This window comes from Aythya ferina, assembly GCF_964211825.1.
Source record: "Aythya ferina genome assembly, chromosome: 4".
NCBI classification, from domain to species: Eukaryota; Metazoa; Chordata; class Aves; order Anseriformes; family Anatidae; genus Aythya; species Aythya ferina.
Genome location: NC_140300.1, coordinates 34,693,000 through 34,712,879, shown reverse-complemented (window position 1 = coordinate 34,712,879; position 19,880 = coordinate 34,693,000). Strand labels below are relative to the sequence as shown.

General features: G+C 38.2%; 1 protein-coding gene across 3 annotated transcripts in view; it reads left to right on the top strand.

Annotated features, from left to right (window-relative positions):
• The window catches only part of ANKRD50 (ankyrin repeat domain containing 50), a 63,111-nt gene that overhangs the window by 26,481 nt on the left and 16,750 nt on the right, over positions 1–19,880 (top strand). For all 3 annotated transcript variants that reach the window (XM_084517542.1, XM_084517541.1, XM_084517543.1), the window contains one exon: positions 19,103–19,332. In XM_084517542.1, the coding sequence (XP_084373668.1) occupies positions 19,103–19,332 (230 nt within the window). The remainder of the gene's footprint in view (positions 1–19,102; positions 19,333–19,880) is intronic.

The following is a 19,880-nucleotide window of genomic DNA, read 5'->3' as shown; positions in this document are numbered from 1 at the left end:
TTTTAGGTGAAAACTAAGCAGAAAAGTATAAAGGAAACGGCCAAGTATGATACATACTCCAAAAGACAGATGAAAAATGTGTAAAACATTTAATAGAAAAAGGTCTATTAGGCTATTCTTCCCCATTTAAATAGAAAAATCATAACCAGAATAACCTGAATTTTGCCAGACTAGGTTGTGAATGGGGGTTGTTTTCAGTTTTGTTGGAACAAGGTCATACTGCCAGCGACTGGAAGGAACACAGGCAGCTGTCAGTTATCCAGGGCCACGAGGAAGTAGAGGAAGTCAGATACAAACCATGAAGCTATTTAAACTAGTCTAAATTTAAGGTCTTGGTTTATATTTTTTGGAAAAAGAGAATGGCATTAGACTGCTCCAGGCAGCGGGGGAAGGCACATCTGCCTTGTGGGGCTGTGGCTAGGGCTGGTGGCGGAAGGCAGAGCTCGGTCAATTCACAGCCCAGAAAGTGGACCGGACTGGAAGCGTTGAACCAGTTTATACCACATAGTGATTTCTTTTCCAGCCAGTGCTCTGAGTTTGAAAGCCATCCAGGAGCAGCGCTCAGGAATCGGTTTCAGGGAATTTAGAGTGAGAGCAGCTGTCTGTTAAATAATGCCGCGTGGTCAAGCTTGTGCTAAGCTCACCTGTGGTATGCAGCAAAAGTTTCAATGCTGTGTAGTGCTTGGGTGAACTGATGATACCAATAAATCCCTAAAAACTGAACTGCCACATCTCCCAGCTGGAGATGCTTTGCTGTCACTCTCAGACAAAATCATTTGCTCTCCTCTGTATGCCTTCTCAAGGAACTTCAAATCTTGTGAGGTTTTGCACATGGGTGTTTTTCACATGCTGAATTGGGGCAGTTAAGTTATTGTGCAGCGTTCCTAAACTTTAGTATTAAATTATATCTATACAATAATTGTAGTGTAAGATGAGATCTAAGAGGTGTAGGCTATGGAAGAACAAAGCTATGAATTCAGATTTCTGCTTATTTACATTGCTGAGATTGCATCCCCATGCAATTACCTCTGCTGGATCAGTAGGGACCCAAGAAAAGAAGGATAAAATAAAAGCTGCTGAACACATTTGTTACTGTATAAGAACTTCACAGAAATTGTCTCAAGCTGATATTGTATCTTCTTTACCAAGAATACATATGGCAGAAAAGACACCATAGACTTCACTTCTTCCATGAATGGTGATGCTGAATTCAGTGTCATGGTTCTTGTTGCAGCTTGTCAGGCAAGCACAGCTTTTCTTCTGTTTGTAACTCCTGATCTGTGCTACTTACTTGAAAAGAAAACTCCCAGAGAGTTAACTAAGATGGATAGGTGAAAAGAGTCACCCACACCAAAACTTTGAAGTGGGATGTTGCAGTTTCTGTTGCCTGTGTGTATACCTGTGGTGTACTTCCTATGTGTCTGAGTACAAAAATGAATTTGCACTGTAGTGGAATATGACCCACAACATTAGATGATTTACAGAATGAAGCAGTTCTATAATTCTGTGGCATATGTAAATATCCACAGACCTGATTGTAATACGTGTAAGAGGTCATGTAGGGTTTTATGCTGACAGTCAGTTTGAAGCTGTGGTTTATACTGATGAAAATTGAAAACCTTCTTGCATGAATCATTGGTTTGGACAGCATTAAAGTACAACAAATCTTCTGCCAATAACTGTTATCTATGTGAAGTGACTTTGACCAGTTTGTGGGAGAACTCTGAAGGATTGAGCCTCTGGTGTTTTATAGTTGGCAATGTGATGGAAATCTTATGGCAGAACTCAGTCTAAAAAAAAATAATATAAGATTGTCAATCAGTGCTACAAGTATTTCCATCCCCGTTCAGCCTCCTTACGTGTGTTGGATTTCCATGCTACCAATTCCTTTTTTTTTTCCTTCTTCTGTTCCACCCCCAAGAGTGGTATATGGCCAGAAAGCTGTGAAATTTATGTGTTCAGAAGATCTTTAACCTTTATCTAAATGATAAGGGGAAACAAGTTTTATTTCATGTTCTAGGTTGTTTCTGAAATTATAGAAAAAAAACAGGTTTGTTCAGCAAATGTTCTGTGACAGTTGTCCAGGGTCTTTAAATCTGCAGTACTGGAATGCCATTTTTCTTGCATTTTATTTAGCATAGATGAAGGAGAAGGTTCAGAAAATGAGTTGTATGTGATAGATGAAACATGAAGAAGCTGTTCTTTTTGGAACTCCTTGTACTATCCTTGAAGCCAGTAATATAATTATCATGGATCATGTAGACTTTATTGAGCAATTAATTAGTCAGCTTTTCACTGTTTTGGAGTAGCCTACTCTTAATTGCAAAATTGCTTAAACATTTTTTGGAGTATATCTAAAAAGTAGAGGGCCAGCTCCTCATCTTTCCTTTTCTTTCTCTCTTTTTTCTTTTAACCATTTACTTTCACATTATCTTTAGCTAGTAGAAGGTTTCAAGTCCACCTTAACGACTGAGGCAAGAGATTAGAGTACCCTGGCTTCCATGAAAGCAAGAAGGGTTAGTTTTCAATACTGCCCTACAAACTGTGTGTTGTCCTTTCTAGTGAATTAACTGCAGTACATGCTGCTGTTTGCAGCTGGCAGAAGCATGGAAAGGACATACATAGGAAACTTCTAACAGTTTCATTGACACCCACGGTTCTGCAATTTCAGTGAAAATAAGCAATATTTGTTTTGCTTTGGAGGTGGTGAGGTGGTAGTGTGTGGTATTCAGGCTACTTTTGTCTTTTTTTAAGTGTGTTTAGTAAGTTTCTACCATGAACTTAAGAGGGATTTGAAATAAAAGATAAACTGAGAGGCAGCACATTGGAGTCACAGGTATTTGATCTCAGGCTACTGGAGACTTGAAAGCTGCTGGACTTTCTACCAGTTAATACTGAGTTGCTAACATCATGCAGAACAAATGTTTTTGTACAAAAGAGATGCCGTGACTTTTCTCTTCCAGGTCTCAGTCTCTCTGGAAGTGGTCTGCATCTTTCTCTCTGACCTCCTGCTGTCTGCAAGGCACTGCTACACAGGCTTCCAGCTGCCTCTGCAGCGCCAGTACCATTTTGGTAGCTGTAGCCTTGCCACAATTACAAGGTAGTATTAACACAGATTTTGTCAGACTCTAATTTCATGGAGCTATAAATGGTAGAAACAAAGCCGAGGACTAACTATATCCTATTTCATAGGAAGATCTGAATACATAATGAAATCATTTACAAGACCCTTTAAAGAAGAAAGGTTTTCAACTTCACAGCGTGTTTATTCATTTACCACATGTAAAGTTCAAATGTGCAAGTAACTGACTTCCACCTAGAGAGGGAGGCTTGGAGGGGACCTCAGAAAGTCAAGTCTATTTCTTTGTCCTGGACAGAAGCCACCAAGTCTGAGAGATGCTTGCTTTATCTGCTTTTATGCTGCATTGCTCTTACCAGAAGAAAATTCCTGTACGTCTAACCTGAGTTTTTCTTGCTGTAATCTATTGCTCTAAGTTTGTTATAACTTATGGTATTCACCAAGACATTGAGCATAGATTCTTTCTTTTCTTTTTGAGACAGCCTTTTACTTATTTGAAGGTCTTACTTCCTTTCATCTCATCTTTAAGCTACGTAATGCTAACTTGTTAGTCTTTCCTCAGAGGTCACACCTAGGAATGTGATATTAAAAAAAAAAAAAAACTTAGCTAAATGAAGTTTTCTGTATGCAGAGGGAAGTTTCATTAGCAATATCTCAGGTGTGTAAATATGTAACATTCTACTTCCATACTTTCCCAGAATTTTGTCTGTTCCAACGTCATTCACTTACGCTTGACTAGAACTGTGAAGTGAGTTGGATCCTAGCCCAGAGTAGCTTGGTCTGGTACAAGATTGGCTTCTGCTTATAATAGTGGCCATAAACATTTTCAGTTAAAAGCAAGCTGAGAGAGCAAGTCATCTTGTGTTAGGTATCTTTCAGTAGATTTGCTTTGATTGATGCGTCGATGAATTGTTCAGGATCTCAGCACCTACAACCTGCCAAAGGAGAAGTGCAGGCAGGGCTCTAGCAAGGGAGGGCTTCATCTCATTTTTGCTTTCTAGGAGTTAGCGACAGAGTTGTGGAGTGGGACATACTTCCATTCTTTCTTTTGAAATTGTATCATTTTGTATTATTACACTAGAAGAGACAGAAGAACATACCATTTCTTTATACTTTTCAGGGAATTAGTAGGAGAATTAGATTTGATTGCTGTTGCAAGTAGTATAGAGATTTTTTCAATTGAAGATGATAAAATTTGTACACATGGTATAAAAAAAATTTTGAAACCTTTCTTCTGTTATTGTATTGACTGTTAATGATTTCAGATAATCAGTGAGCTTTTGTAGAAGGTACTGTATTTCCTTGCAGTCCTCTCCAACATTTTAGAAAGCTTAATGTTGCCTCAAAATTTATGTACTTTGTGATATCTTTCTCATCATCCTCCTCTTAAGTTCGTGGAACAAATAGATCACAACAGTATATGTCTCTGAATAAAGTTGGTTGCCTTCTCTTGATGTCTGGAAGCGTTGCTTACAATTTTTCTCTGGAAGGAATCACTGCTGCCACCTCTTCCTCTTCCATGTACTTCAAACTAAAGGAATTAGGTCTTAAATGGTGGAAAAGGGTTCTAGGTAACAGATTTCTAATTTACAGAGTATATGTAGGAAGATAGCTGGAGTAGCCTTCTAAATCCTATCCCTCTCCTTTTTCTTTTTTAGGTTTAATCTTGGTGGTCCATCCCATGTAGTCTTCTGCCTGTGCAAGTCTTATTTTGAAGCAGGGTGTTGGACAGAAGCTGAGTGTTGGAATGACACGTTCTTAATTCTGTGTGATTAAAGGCTAGATTCATAAAAAGATTCAAGTCTTTCCACTTCTTGAAAATTTTAAGACTGTCCAATATAGTCACGGCAAAACTTAAGGAACATGTCACTGACAGTACTACATACTCAACTGTAATGGAACAATTATAATTTGCTCTTAACATTTGATTTCTGGTGAAGAAACTTGGTGTCAAAAATTCTTGCCTTCAACATTGAGTGGCTGAAGGACTGTTTATTTAAAAAATGCTTAATAAACTATTTTTCTTTCAGCCCAACTTCTACGGGTTTAATCAGAAAGATTGGATGGTTTTACTCGTTAGCTCCTTAGTAGATTGATGTTCAGGCTGTGGAGGCTTAAACTTAGTGATCATGTAGGAGAAACATAAAATATTAAAACAGCAGACAGCCTTCACAACACAAAGCCTCTTACTATCCTTCATAGGAAGCAGCTACATGTAAGCTGATATCTGCAAGATCAAAAGGTCTTTTGAGATCTAATGAAGAAAAGTGGTGAACAAGACAGTTTGTGTGAAAGAAGTAAGGAACAGTACAAAAAAATCTATTACGCTGAACTTTAATATTGTCTCCTGTGTGGTGGTGCACTTTGAAGATGTAAACAACTACAGTGGATGAATGTTAAACGTGTGGTAAAATGCTGCTCATCTTCAATGTAGCTTACTAGTTGCAACAGTTCAAGTAATTATGAATACAGTTTCTGTGCTGACTTTCACTTTTGTGTGGTCTGTTAATTTATAAGTATTTACATAGTTGTGTCATGTACATTACAGAGACTTCCAGTAAATAGACCATTTGCCTACTTTTCAATTATTCACTAACATGATTTATTTTATACTCAGAAATTAGACTAGAGGCAGGACACTGATGGAAAATCTTAGTGATTCATGAGTGAAGGGAGAAAAGAGATTTTTCTAAGAACATGCAGATGTTGAAAAGAACCAGCCAGCTCAGCTTCTATTTCCCAATTCAGTGAAACTGAATTTTTAGGAGGTGGATTGGTATCTCAGAAACTTAGTGTTTGGAGAGCATCTTGATTCTGGTGGAGCTTCCACGCGTTTTACTTCATAGCACATCCATGTAATGGGTAACATGCTTTAGACTCTTATCGACACAGGTTTTCATAGAAAATGCTGTGTTCTCATGCTCTGCACTATTAGAAAGTTGAACATTGCCTGAAGCTTAAGCAGTTGGTGGCATGTTTCTCTTTAGGCTTTTCCCTTAAATCTCTGGAGTTAGCAGGTCACATAGCAGCAGTCAGTGTTTCTGCAAGAGCAAGTTGTATGTTCTTCTTTCATTGTATGGAAGCTCTGCATACAGACTGAACATAATACCACTTAAGGTTTTAACCTTTTCAGTTTGAATTACCATAAGAAAGTTTCCCTAAGGCATTTTAATAATGACAACTCACATAGGCCTTTTTGTCTTCTACTTCTATAGGCATTAACATTTTGCCTTTAATCTATGTGGCTCAGTCTTAAACCTTGCAGGTTTTCCTATAAGCTGTTTAGTTAGATGGACCTTCATAGCAATTCTCACTTGTTAATTATTTCCTTTCCCTCCTGTTTTCTATGCACATGGTCATAGCTTGTGCAAGGGTTTAAGTTTCTTTTCTTTTTTCCTTTTTAATGAAAAAATGAAAAGGATTTGGAGGATTGTGAAGTAGAAAGGACTTAGTGTGTCTAATATACTGGGAAAAGATAGTGTTGAAATATCTCCTTCTGAAAGCGTTAGTGAAGCCATGCCTTGAAGAGGTTTCAGTTTCTGCCATGTGATGATGTGTGCAATGCACTGGGAATGCTCATAAACCTTCCATGCTTTAAGAGCAGCTGTGTTTTAAATAGCTGATGAAGAAACAGTGATTGAAGAATTGCTGCTCAAAAAATAATTAGGGTGAGTGTGATGTAGAAAAAATATGTATTGAACACCTATATATAACCCAATCCTTATTTCAAAGGTGTTGCAGAGGAAGTGTTGCAAAGAATGTAGGTGTGTGGACTCTTGGTACACTTGAGTGACATCAAAATGTGGTAGGATAGCATGAAAGAAGAACTGAAAATGTGATCAAGAGAAGAAAGCAAAATAAGGAAATTTACGTAGCTGATGGAGTGAACGGTGGAAAGCAATTGCAATCAAAGTTGTGTCCTTGGTGCATTTGCTTCTGCCTTCACACATTGGACCAAAATGTTCTTGTTATGATAGAGGTGATCACACTTTTTGGATCAGTTCTGGATACTGTTTTTAAATGGGCAGGAGTGGGAATAAAGGATCATAGTGAGCAGACTTTCAGACCAGGGGTCATTGTGACATCTTTTCCTTTTTCTGTTTGTTTTTTTTTGTTTGTTTGTTTGTTTCATTTTGATTTTTTCATGTACTAATGGTAATCGGCAGTAGTGTGGCATATGAAGAGGAGAAAAGGGCACCCATCTTGCACAGAAGTGAGCCTGTGTGCTAAAGGTTGGAGTTATCTTGTCAGATGGAAGAGATTAGGAGGAAGAGGGATGTTAGGGCAGCATCGTACTTAGGGTTATTTGAAGAATCATAGACTTGTCCTGGAAGAAACAGAAAACTTTTCAGAGATCTCATTAGGTAAGGGAAATATGAGCAGTATAGAGATGACAGTAACAAGTGGGTATGCATGAGCCTCATGGGCAAAAACTGTTGAGAAAGGGATTACAACATCACCTCAGTCTCATAGCACCTAATTAAAAAATCTTGGTTTAACTGCACTAGCTCGCCTGCAGTGACACAAATCACTAATGTCTATACTTTCTGTCTACTTCCATGAAGTAGAGTTCAACAGGATGGTGGAAAAAAGCTGTATTTGTAGGTCAAGCAGGGCTGATAGGTGGAAAGAGAAATTGTCTTAACATGATTATAAATTGCCCCAAGTTAGGAAAGGGTTATTAGCTCTGCCTTTTCTACCAGGTAGAAACTTAAATAGCCAGGCAAATAATTTAGGTGAGGATGTTTCAAACTGTTGGGATAAGTTGCCACCTTCTATTTTTATTCATGATAAAGTTGCTATCCACAGTGAACTTTTTTGTTAGTGTTTAAATTAGTATGGGGAAAAAAAAAAGAATTTAATTTATTTCACATTGTCTGTTATAGTTAGGGTTAAAAATAGATCTTAGTAAATACGAAGCTCTAGAATTGCTTCCAAGGCTAAACGCTGCGTCACTGCTGCAAGATAATAGAATTAGGTTCGCACGGTGCTAACCTGGCAGTGGTTTTTGAAAGTAAATTACAAAGAAGATACAGAAAGGATCAATAGGAGATTTACAGTCAAGGGAGTTCAAGAGAGTCAAGTTTGGAGTTGGGAGAGGGAGAAAAAAAGCACCAGGTAATTCATATATGGACCCTGAATGATGCAAGAGGAACATACACTTTAGATTCTGCTTCAGGGAATATGGGGAGAATAATTTTGAACGGGACATATGAAAGCTGCTCTCCCTCTGCTGCCTCTTCAACTAAGACAGTGCCTCTAAAGGTTTGGACAATCCTTTTGACTTGAGAAAATAAGATGGAAAAGGATCCACGGTGTAATGCAAATGTAGAAGGAAAGCTGTCTAAAGTGCCTGGCTGGTAAGGTAGGATCTTAACAGCTTTTCGTCTTGTATTTGTGCAGAGGATTTTCTGGAAATGAGGTTGGACAGCATAATCCTGTGATCAGTGCAGTGGTTGAAGCATGGGGTGTTTTACAATGATGTGCAAGAAATGAGAAAGACTCCAGAGCAACCTGACTAGGGAAGGACCGAGATTTCAAAACATTTTTTGGTGTTTCTCCTGGTTCCAGCAGGCGGGCAATTCAAGACCCCTCTCTTCTGAAGAAACAGCTTGCTCCTGCAGCTCCTCTTCTCTGTACATCCCAATCAGTAATGCATTCTTATCTTCTCAAATCAGATGTATAGGAAAAATCTAATTAACTATAGGATTGTCAGACTTAACTGGAGTAATAACTGTGATTGGTTTTGCTTCATTTGCATTATGCTGTTGTCTTTTGTTACAAAGTCATGGAATATTAGAAAATATGACTGGCTGGACAGTAACCTAGGATATAGCCTGACAAAAGCCATGCAGTTGAAGTATCCAGTGCAGCTTTCTACCTGTCCCATCTGTTGGGATTTCTTGTTTCAATTTTTGTGGCTTGCATTTCTTCCATGTCAACAAATACAATCCTGTACATGGAAAGTAGGTCTGTCTCTTCAGTTGTTTACGTTCTGCATACATTGAGACGCAAGAAAGAAATGGATTTTGTCTGTCTCCAAAACAGAATAATACCAGCAACTTAAATTGCCTGTTAAGCTACAGGAATTTATATTCAGTTGTATATTAATGTGTTCAGATAACACTACTCGTAGTAGAAGCTATATTTGATTAACAAATAGAGGTTAATTTTTATGACTAAGGGACCAAATAGTTAATGAGGAAAACTGAAAAGCCTATATTTCACTTTGCTGCACCTTTCATTTCGTAAATGATTTTAAACTAACTTTGCAATTTTAATATATTCTGTTGCATATATAAATCTGATAGTTTTTCTTATTATGGTACCCTATTCCTACCTGTTTCATTTCACTCATAGACTTCTGAATATTTACAAAGCTATTATCCTAACTTTACAGGTATAAAAAATAAAGTGCAGAATGGGTATTCTCTCATTTCAGCTAATAACAGATTATAGGGAGTCTGATTTGATGCTTTCATCTCATACATTTGATATAAAATGCAGTTTCTTTGATGTTCTTCTTTTAAATTAATTTAGAGATTGAGTTGTGGAAAGAAACAATGAGAATGTAATCGATGTTTAATGCAAAAAGAAAAACAGTGATTTTGACCCTAACAAATGAGATCTTTAAAGCAACACATGGTGGATGACAAATCCCAGGGGTAAATATAAATAACAGCATCTCAGATATTGGCTCAAAAACTGGGGACTGAGGAGGAGAAGAAATAGGGGTATTGATATAGGGTCATGGGACGGACAAAGAGGAGGATGAGAGAGGCAGTTAATCGAATGTCTTTGGTGTCTTTATACTAATGGAAAAAGGGTATGGGGCATAAACAGGCAGAACTGGAAATCTTAGTACGCAGTCAAGGTTGATTTAAATACTATTAAAGATCTCTCAGGATAACTTGTGTGACTGGTATGTTAAAAAAAAATGTAGCTTGTTTAGGAGTTACTTTCTGTATCGTACACTTGCCTGGAATTGTAGAATAAACTAAAGCTACTATAAAGTCTGTGAATAAACAAATATGCTACATTTGGGGATGGTTTTTGCATCTATGATATCTACTTAAAGATTTGTAGAAAAAGTCATTTTTACTGACTACAAATAAGACTCCCATACCAGACCATCTTGCATGTCTTAAAATTTATCTGCATTGGCAAAGTATAGTTGTTGTGAGCAATGGGGAGATTCCCTCACCTCTAAACCAAGTCTTTCCTAAAATGTGAATGTTTTTCATGTTTTTCTGTATCTAACCAACAAGATCAGGTAAACTAAGCTTCTTTAAGAGAATAAATGAAATTATCCAAAGTAAGGATTTGGATGAGAATGTCAATGTAGTTAAAAAATTTTGAATTGCCATAAGAAATTGGAGAGGAGCATCAGCTGGGAAACAAGAATCTGTTAGTGACCGTATTTCTAAGGTGAAAGAGAAGACTAGTGAAGACACAGAAATATGCTTCAAGCAGATTGGAAAGAACTAGCTGAGAAAATAGAAAGGCAGCTTTTGGTGATGGTGGTTATGAAATGATCTTAAATGTGTGATGTTTAGAAGAGAAAGAGGAAGAACAAACTAAAAGCAGTGGACTTAGGCCTCAGATAATTTGTGATAATTTTCTCGTGAAGAGTGAAGACAAGTATAAGGAACGACAGGAATTAGCTGGAAAGAACAGCAGAGTCTCAGAGCAGTACATTAAATGTCCAGTGCAGTGAAACTGAGCTCCTCATCATTCATGTGTTAAACCCAGGAACAAAGTCTACTGAAAGCAGATCAACTGCTGAATGTGAATGTAAAAGAGTAACATGAAATGAGGCAAAACGGAGAGTTCAAGGCATTATTTGTTTCTTGGAAGGTTCATTTTGTTTGGTGATAGGAAATAATTCTGTGTGTTAGCTGAAAAATGACAATACCCACCAAGTGCTGGCCCACGGTTCCTATGGAAAAAAATAGTGATAGCTCTGAGAAAGCTAAAATGTTCAGTGGTTATGTATATTGCTTCTCCCACCCCTTTTTTTAGCAGTCATTTTGCAGTCAGACAGCTAACGATGAAAACTAGCAACAAAGAAGTAAGATTACAGATAAGCATAGCATGGACAGAAGAAAACAAACAAAAAAAGACAGTAGGTGAAATGTTTTCAAACTGTTCAGTCTATGAGGTGTTACTGGTTGTCTTCAAAGGACAGGTTATCTTTCTAAGGGAATTTGGACATGAAAGAAAAAGATGTCCTACTTTGTAAAGGGACAGAAAGACATTGGGGAAGTGTAGGCATTGTCAATTGCCTACAAAATGCCAGAACAAAAAATCAAACTATTTGCAATCAGCAGGAAGATAAGAGTTTAAGCACCAGCTCACGTGGAATGACATGGTTTGTTTTTAACAAACCTGATCTAATTTCTTCCTGTGGAAGACAACAATAGTACTTGTGGGGAAGGGCTAACCATAAATATCATTTTGACTTCAGAAAGGCCTTGATATCTTTGTGATGCTCATGCAACCAGGCTGTGTTGTAGGTAGATCTGTACTGGGCTACGTGCAGGAAGATTGGAGTACCTAGGGAGCAGCTGTCAGCAGGTCGGTCACTTTCCATCGGACATGGCACATCCTGCTGGGCTTCACTGAGGTCTGTCCTGCATCTGTCTGTCTCTTCAGCCTGCTGGCTCCTCAGTGGTCTGGCTGACTGATCAGGGGGAAATGTTCCAAATTTTGACCATGAGGGGCTTGTGGATCCACAGGGCACCGGCGGTAGCACAAGAAATACTGAGTTTAAAGGTTAGACACACGGGGAAGGGGAAGACTTCCCTTCTGCAGGGCTATTGAAGCACCAGCATAGATTGTTAGGGGAGACAGAGCATTGATTGCTGCAAGTCGGCACGAGGGCTGTCGCTGCTCCAGCCGTGTGCGGGAGAGTGGGCTATGTGGCCTCAATCGCTGAGAAATAGGTCTGGGAGTTTGTGCAAAATAAATTCCTTTTCCATACTGTGTGTTCAGGAAATTCTTTGCAGGGTTTCCTGTATGCTCCTCCTCTGTGCCTTTGGTAGGGACACTGATTTTTGTATGTCAGATTCTGAGTAATCAGAACATGTTGTGTGTGTAAGCAGATGAGGCGAATGCATTGTTTAAAAATATGTAAAGAGTCAATGTGCTAGTGGTAGCTGATGTGACTGATTTTCAGCCACTGTTGTATTTCTTGTATAATATCTGAATTGTGTGCAAACTGTTCTAGGCAGTCCAACTAATACAACTAAAATATTTGCTCTTATGGTTTATATTTTCTGAATTACCTAGCAAATCTGCCAGTAGATCCACTGGCTGCCAGTGCTTTGTAGAAAAAAACCTCACCTATGTTATTTGTAAGAGACAGTAGGAGGTCTCTAATCAATACATAGGGGTCCAGCATGCCCTGTTTGTGTGTGACTGATGGTGCTGGTTGTATGATAAACTCTGCTTTTGTCAGGCCGGATACCCTGGAGCTAGCTTTTGTGCTCTCCTCGTGGGACTACAAATCTGCTTTACAATTACAGATAAAATTCAGGTTACCAGAAGACACTGCAGAATCAGGTACTGAATTGCACAGCAAGCCTTGCCTGCTGTTTCTAATTCTCTACTCTGAAAAGCCCAGGCCCCAAATCTACATGCATGCACTGGAGCTTTCCTAATGAGTAATTCTCAGTGTCTTTTTCTTTTCTGCTTTCTGCCTTTTTTCTGCTTCCTTGCCTCATAAGGCTTTCTTTTCTCCTAAGACTACCTTCAGTTGGTTAGACCTGCTAGAGCTGGTTTGCCTTTCTGTGCAGCCAGTGAATGAATAATTCACTTAAAACAATAATCTGGATTACGCTGTAGTCCACAAGTGTGTATAATTCCTGTATTGCATTTAGTCAGAAAATTGTAATCACTTGCAGGCATGCTTTTATCAGGCTGAAAAGTAACAGAACAGCTACCTCAGTCATCTGACCAAATGAGTAAGTATGTACACAGGTGTGCACACAAAATCAAGGCAGGTAACTTCGCTCTGACAGGGAGCAGCTATTGGACTTTACCATCAGAATTTTGCACAACCTGTAGTTCAGAACTGGTGTAATCATTAGTCGGGATACCTCATGATCCAGGTAAGCGGGCTGCTGCTGTCAGTGGTCCGTGACACACAAAAGCCTTGTCACAGGACAAGGTAGAGCTCACTAATCTACAAACAGTACTACAAGTAATTGGGGAAGATACTGGTTTTCATGTCTATTTTTTTTTCCCTGTGTGAATTCTGCTATTGAAAGTGTTCTCAGGGAGAGGTTAAGATTTCATCAGCTGAGCGGCTGGAATTGTCAATTTTATTAGAAGTGAAATTTACCTTTGCCTCTTTTATTGTGACCTGTGTCCTCCTATGCAGTTTGGAAAACAAAAGAGAGAAAAATTCAGTTCCTGGCTTACGTATGCGTTTGCTGAAGTCTCTAACAATGTGTAACAGCTTTATCCTCACCGGCTTCATTCTTTTAAATGCAAATTACAAACCATGGGACACGGTTTTAACAGTTTACAGTCTGCTAGCCAACCACTGGATTATAATATACAAATGGGTTTGTGAGACGGTGGGGAGTGAGGTGGGGTATTGCAGTCACTTGTGGAAATTTTGTAAGTACAGATGATAAAATCTAGAATTCTGCAATTTGTCTTTTATTCTTAAAGTGAATTTTAAATTTTAAAGCATTTGTGTTTATTCCATAAGCAGTGGAACTCATAAAAGCCCCATTGCCTGCAGCTTTGTGCCCTTAGATATCCTTAGGTACCTTGCAGTGGTTTGGGCTCCCCCTGCAGTGTCTGTATAATGTAATTCCTTTCAGCTGTGCCCTGGGGAAGATGAAGCTTCTGCTATACCTGATTCAGAGACAACAGAGACAGAGTCAGGTTCCTGCTTACTGTGCTTGGGATTCCAGCTGGGCTGCTGCATATGATTTTTATCAAAACAATTTCTTATGTTGCTGACAAAAATTACTGCAAAGCAGACTTAATTGGCTTACTTACAGTTTCACTGTTAATATACTTCATTTTCTCTATTTTCTGATACAACATAAATGGAAATGAGCGCCTTAAAAGTTGTATAGTAAACTGCTTTGATATATCATGTTGGTGTAAGTCACCCATAAGGAGAATGATCATTTGCTTTTTCCAAAGATTGAAATTAGTGTTTGAAAAAATGTCTGCTTTATTATACACTTGGGTATTATTAAACTTTATATACATTTATATAAACATATCAATCTGGTATATATGTAGGCATATTTTGTCATTATTTTAATCTTTGTTTGTTCTTTAAATCAGATTTAATTTTGTAGCAAATTCTGCAAGGCACTCATATTGTGGCAAGAACAGCACTGTGTGCTGCCTTTCAAGTAAGGTGAATGTTTTGTGAGGTTCTGTTGGCAAGGTTTTGCCCACTGAACAATAAATTCAGGTAAAATTCAATACAACTTTGCCGATACCAGTTAATCAGCTCCATCTTTGCCAAACCTATTTTTTCAATGTATTATGCCACTTTTTTTTTTATATATTTTTTTTTCCAGTGGATATTTGCAGTCCTCAAGGAAGTGTTTTTCTGAACTTGGCAGATATTTTCCGGTACTCTGTGGGATCACCTACTAGGAGTACGGTTTCTTCTGACTCAGAGTAGATGCAAGTAATGTGGCATTAGTATCAACTTAACTTTAAATACCACAAGGAGACTGTCTCACTGGCAATGTCTGTTGCTTTCCTTTTTGAAATACCAGCGCTCTTCCGAAGAGAGTATGTAGAGATCTCTGCAGCAAGGGTGCTGGTGCTCTCAAGCAGAAGAATGCCAATTTAATGAAATATTAAAACTCATAACAGAATGGAGGAGACAGATTTGCTGAAGGAGAATATAGTAGCAGCCTTGCCAGACAGGCATCAGTAGCCATCACTGCAGAGCAGTAGGCAGCATTTGGAAATACCACTTTGGGAAGAACTGCTTTACTTGTCTTGTGCTTTTGTCCTGTAGCTGTATTAGCAAAGCTTGAAACAGGGCAGTAGTTACACTCTGTAACACAGGTGAAAATGCTAGGGTCTGCCTACACAATACCAGTTTCACAGTGCAAACCACCTTGCTAGAGGGCAATGTGCATCCCCAGTCATTAGTCTGCATGAAGCTGGCTCCCTAACGATAGCTTTTTTTTTTTTTCTCTGAATATGTGCAAGATAAGTATGTTGCCTGCTTTTTAAAGGCCTTCTTCAAAAAGAACAAAGCTTGTTACATATTATACCCATTAGACATTATGTATATCACATGTAATTCTCTGATGGTTTGTCATGGTGTCAGTGGCTGTAACTAAAACAGAAGTGCTCAGCTAGAAAGTGTGAGCAAAGAAGTGTCTCAAAAGGCAACTTTTAAAGAAATGTCATATTGATGTAGAAAAAGAAATGTAAGAGCAGTACTAGTAGTTAAGCAGAATGTCCGAATTCATTTGTATCATTATGAAATTTGAAATATTTTGACTTTTGGTAAAGGAAGCAAACACTCAGACAGAAGTAGCAAAAACTCAGACAAATACTTGATCTTTGTTCTTCCTTCTTGCTCCTTCTGGTTTGCCCAGGAGATGAGTTTTGTACAATTGCTCTGTGTGTCTGCCAGTAGTGAACGCTGGCAGCTGGCTAGAGAAAAAGGGACCCTTCTGGGGTCTTGAGGGATAAGCTCTGTTCATGCTGTAACAGATGCGTCCCCACTTACATTCTTTGATACCTCTGACTTCCCGATACACCAGAGTCATTCAGATGCAGGGCACATTCATAAGAAATGAAGCTTTATCATTCCTTCTGCTTCTAGGACTGCTCATTCATCATTATTACATTAACATGCCATTGTTACATGGCATATTTCCTTTTTTGTTTAACAAGTATGTGCGTTCCACTGGGACTCTCTTTTCAATCTTTGTGGACACCGCCGCTATCCTGCTACTTTGTTCTGCTGTGGCTCAGCATTTTTGTGGATCCAGGCTAAAAATCTGAAGGATAATCATATGCAGCACTTCAGCCTTGCTGTTATATATTCCTTCCATATGTTGAAAATCATATTTGTGTGGGTTCGGTCAATTCAGTAGCAATCCTGAAGAATTCTGTGGGACGGTTCATTGTTCTGAGAACGCAGTTTGCTCAAGAGCACAGAAAATATCTTAGCTCTGCATAAATAAATCATTATTTTACATTGCCATTAAGATGAATCCCGTCATTTAAGATACCTAATTGTGCTGTTTTCTCTAAAACTTTTGTATTTTTACAGAGTAATACATTTTAGTGTTTTAAATCCAGATTTCTATTTCAGAAATACTCTGTAGCAAGAAGTTGCCATGTAATGAGAACCATTTTAATACCTGTATTGGATGTAAAAGTTTTAAAGATAAGGCTGTTGTTATCCTTTCAGAAGGTAGAGGAAATCAACTTCTCATCTTCTGAGTTGCACCGTGCAAATTAAGCAATCTGTAGATGAATCATCATTCACGGAAGTCCTTTAATTAATTCTGTGTTGATTGATGTAATTTTCATATGCAAGCAAGATACTGCAGGGAAGTGGGGATTACTAAGTCGCATTATGGTAAACATGACAGGACTTTTGGCTTCAGAGACTTACCATCTCTGAAGAATTTCCCTGTTATGTTACTTGGCATCTACCCTGAACCCAGAGATATGAGAAGTCTAGACAGAACAGAAGTTTATCAAATGTCTCCTAAGGGCACTTTCACAGAACGCCTTATCAATGTCTTGTCAATGCCATGCTTCTCACAATACAGCTGTAAGCCAGCTGAAGTCATCGTGCCTCATTTTATGTATGCCTGTTTGTGTATATGCATACATTTTTCCTAGTGGAAGTGAAACTTCAGAACCTGCAACCACTGTTTGCTGCAGTCTGGGAGAGATCTGAGAGGATGTGGCGTAGTGCTTGCACTATTTTTATTACATTATTCCTTAGACATTTGCTCTTACTTGGAGGCAGGATGAACTTTTTGATTTGACCTGCTGCAGCCAACTGCTGCATACTGTAGGAATTCAGCAGAATAAATTAGTTTTTCTTGGTATTCCCACCAGGTAAGTACTAACACAAGAACATTGTCAGATGCTCCCAAGGTATTTTGTAGGCGTTCGAAGAGGGTCACTCAGATTTTAGGTGAGATTTTATTTCAAGATACCATTACCATTTTATCACATTTCAAAGTAACATTTGTTCTTGAAAACTAATTTCATGCAGAGACCAATGTGAGAGGAATATTGGTTTTGATAGAAAGAGAAAAGTTGCAGAGAAAGTGCCTTGACATTAATAGCTGAGGGGGCAAGGCAGCATTCTGCTGGGGGAAGTGCTGGAAAATGTGGTAATTTCAACTACCTCCTTTCATTGTGGGATTGGCATTGCTTTGGAAAGCAATTTTGACCTTACGGCTACTTTAATTTCCTGCCCCGTAAGTTGGTAGCTGCTTAAGTTCCTGTCTTGGTGAACAGTGATTTTAGTTGTACTGCAGGCATCTTCTGGAAGAGTGGCTGGCTTTGGAGAAGTACCAAAGAACCCAAAGTAGGTTTGTGAATCTGGAAAAATGGGAGGCCAATGTTAGGGATATAAGTCCATCCAATACTAAAAAATTTCAGAATGCTTTCAGTTTTTTTATCTCCTTTTTATACTTTTGGGAACATTTCATCCAGCTGGAACAGACCACATAGCTGGCTCTGCTCGATCCTGCTGTTACTATCAAGGATGCATCACTGCGTTTGCCTTTTGTCTTTTTCTCGGTCAGAAAACCAGAAAATAACATTCTATTAGCAGTGCTTATGAATAGTTTCTGATTCTGGATGTGTTTTTCCATTAACAGGCAAGATTTGCCTGTGTTCTAATTTGCATGCTTGGTAGGTAATAATTAATGTGTTGGCCAAAGTGTTCTGAAGATAAATTTGTTCACTAAAACAAATGAAAGGAGATTATTATGGCCTTGAGTAAAACAAAAAGTACTTATGATGTGGATGCCATCTGGACACATGCAGATAATAAGTCTGCAAAAGAGTGGAAACAGTCACATATATATATTTTTTTTTATTTTTTTTTTTCATTCCTCATTTCATTTTCTGAGTCTTTTTACTATCAAATCAAACTTTATTTGTTAAATGTATTTAAAGATAAGTTAGTCAGTGGAAATTAAAAGCCTAAATGGAGCATCCCCCAAAATAGTAGTGCAGCATGGAAACACTAGGTAGGCACATGACAGTTATGTGTAAGTGCAGTTATATATATTTTAAGGAGTACCATTAAAGATGGCGACAATACATGTAAAGATGAGACCAGAACTCTGGTTATTAGCTATGGAGATGCATTAGTACAGGTGCTGGTGTCCTGAGAATGCAGATAATCCTTTTTCAGTAAGGGGAACATGGCAACTTCAATAGAAATAAAAAGTAATACCTCGCCAGCCTCAGTTTGCTACTAAATTAATTTACATTTCATTTGTTAACGTATGGTACTACAAGTGCAGAAATTCAGTTCTTTGTAAAACTTGCTCATTCAGACATGAACTCTTTGAGTTTTGATGTTTCAGATGTCTTTTATTTAGGGTTCTATTTCATGACCAGCTATCGTTCACTGTTAGCTTCGGATAAGCAATAATAGCACGTTTGGCACAGACAACAGTAATGAACTTCTTAAATTTTAGGCCAAGTAGTTTCTGTCTTACGAAAACAATTTTTTTCAAAGTCTTTTAATGAGCATTGAACCATGTTACATTGTTTTAAAATATTCTTATAAATTTTAAGTTAATAAAAATCTAATATTGCCTAAGCAAGAATTACATCACAGGCTATTCAAGCTATCTTTAGTTAGTTCAATCTAACTCTATATTTTCTTTGGTAACCATGTAGAAAATTGCCTAGATTATTTAAAAATAACCTTTCCTTTTAGGTTGATCATAGCTTTAATTTAATGAGTATATGACAGTTAATAAACACATTATTAAATCTAAGACTGTTTTTGTTTCATGTTCCTTCCAGGTGCATTCTGCTTCCTCTTTTGGGAATGAAGCCCCCTCAGCAGAGCCTCTTCCTGCTTGTAGACTCAGTTGATGAGGGCTGCAACGTTTCCGAGGGTGAACAGACTTCTACAAGCTTATCTGGGACGATAGCGGAGCTGTTGGCTGGCCATTTTGAGTTCTTCCCTCCTTGGTTGCTCCTTCTATGTTCTGCCCGCAAGCAGAGCAAAGCTGTTACAAAAATGTTTACAGGTGAGTGCAGACCCCAGCAAGCATCAGAACAAGGATCTAGTATCCTCAAGACCCTTGGTGTCTGTTGAAAACACTAATGTGTGCTTAGTTCTAAAAAGCTGCAGTGGCAAAAATGGTAATTCTAAAATCCTCACATTCAGTTTACTGAGACCTACAGAAAGCTTAAATCGTCAGAGTAATTCAGAGGTAAATTATGTCCACAATACAACTGTTGGTGGCTTTGAGTTTTCTTCTTGCTTTGCTAGTTCTAAAAAGCTTTGAAACAGTGTAGGTGATGTGTAAGTACATAAGTATTTTGGCTGTATACGCCCATTCCTCACAACCTCAAAAGATTTTTTTCATCTCCCATTAAAAACTTTCCCCTTATTTTCAGAAAGCGATGAATAACCTTTGAAGGTGCAACTTGAGAGGGTAAAACTGTCAATGTGGATTCTTAGAGTATACTTTTGGCAAAGATGGTGTGGTAGAGAATTCTTTACAACTTCTTCATCCAGGCTTTACTGTGTCATGAAAATATTTCTTCACTATAATGACATTGTTACTGGACG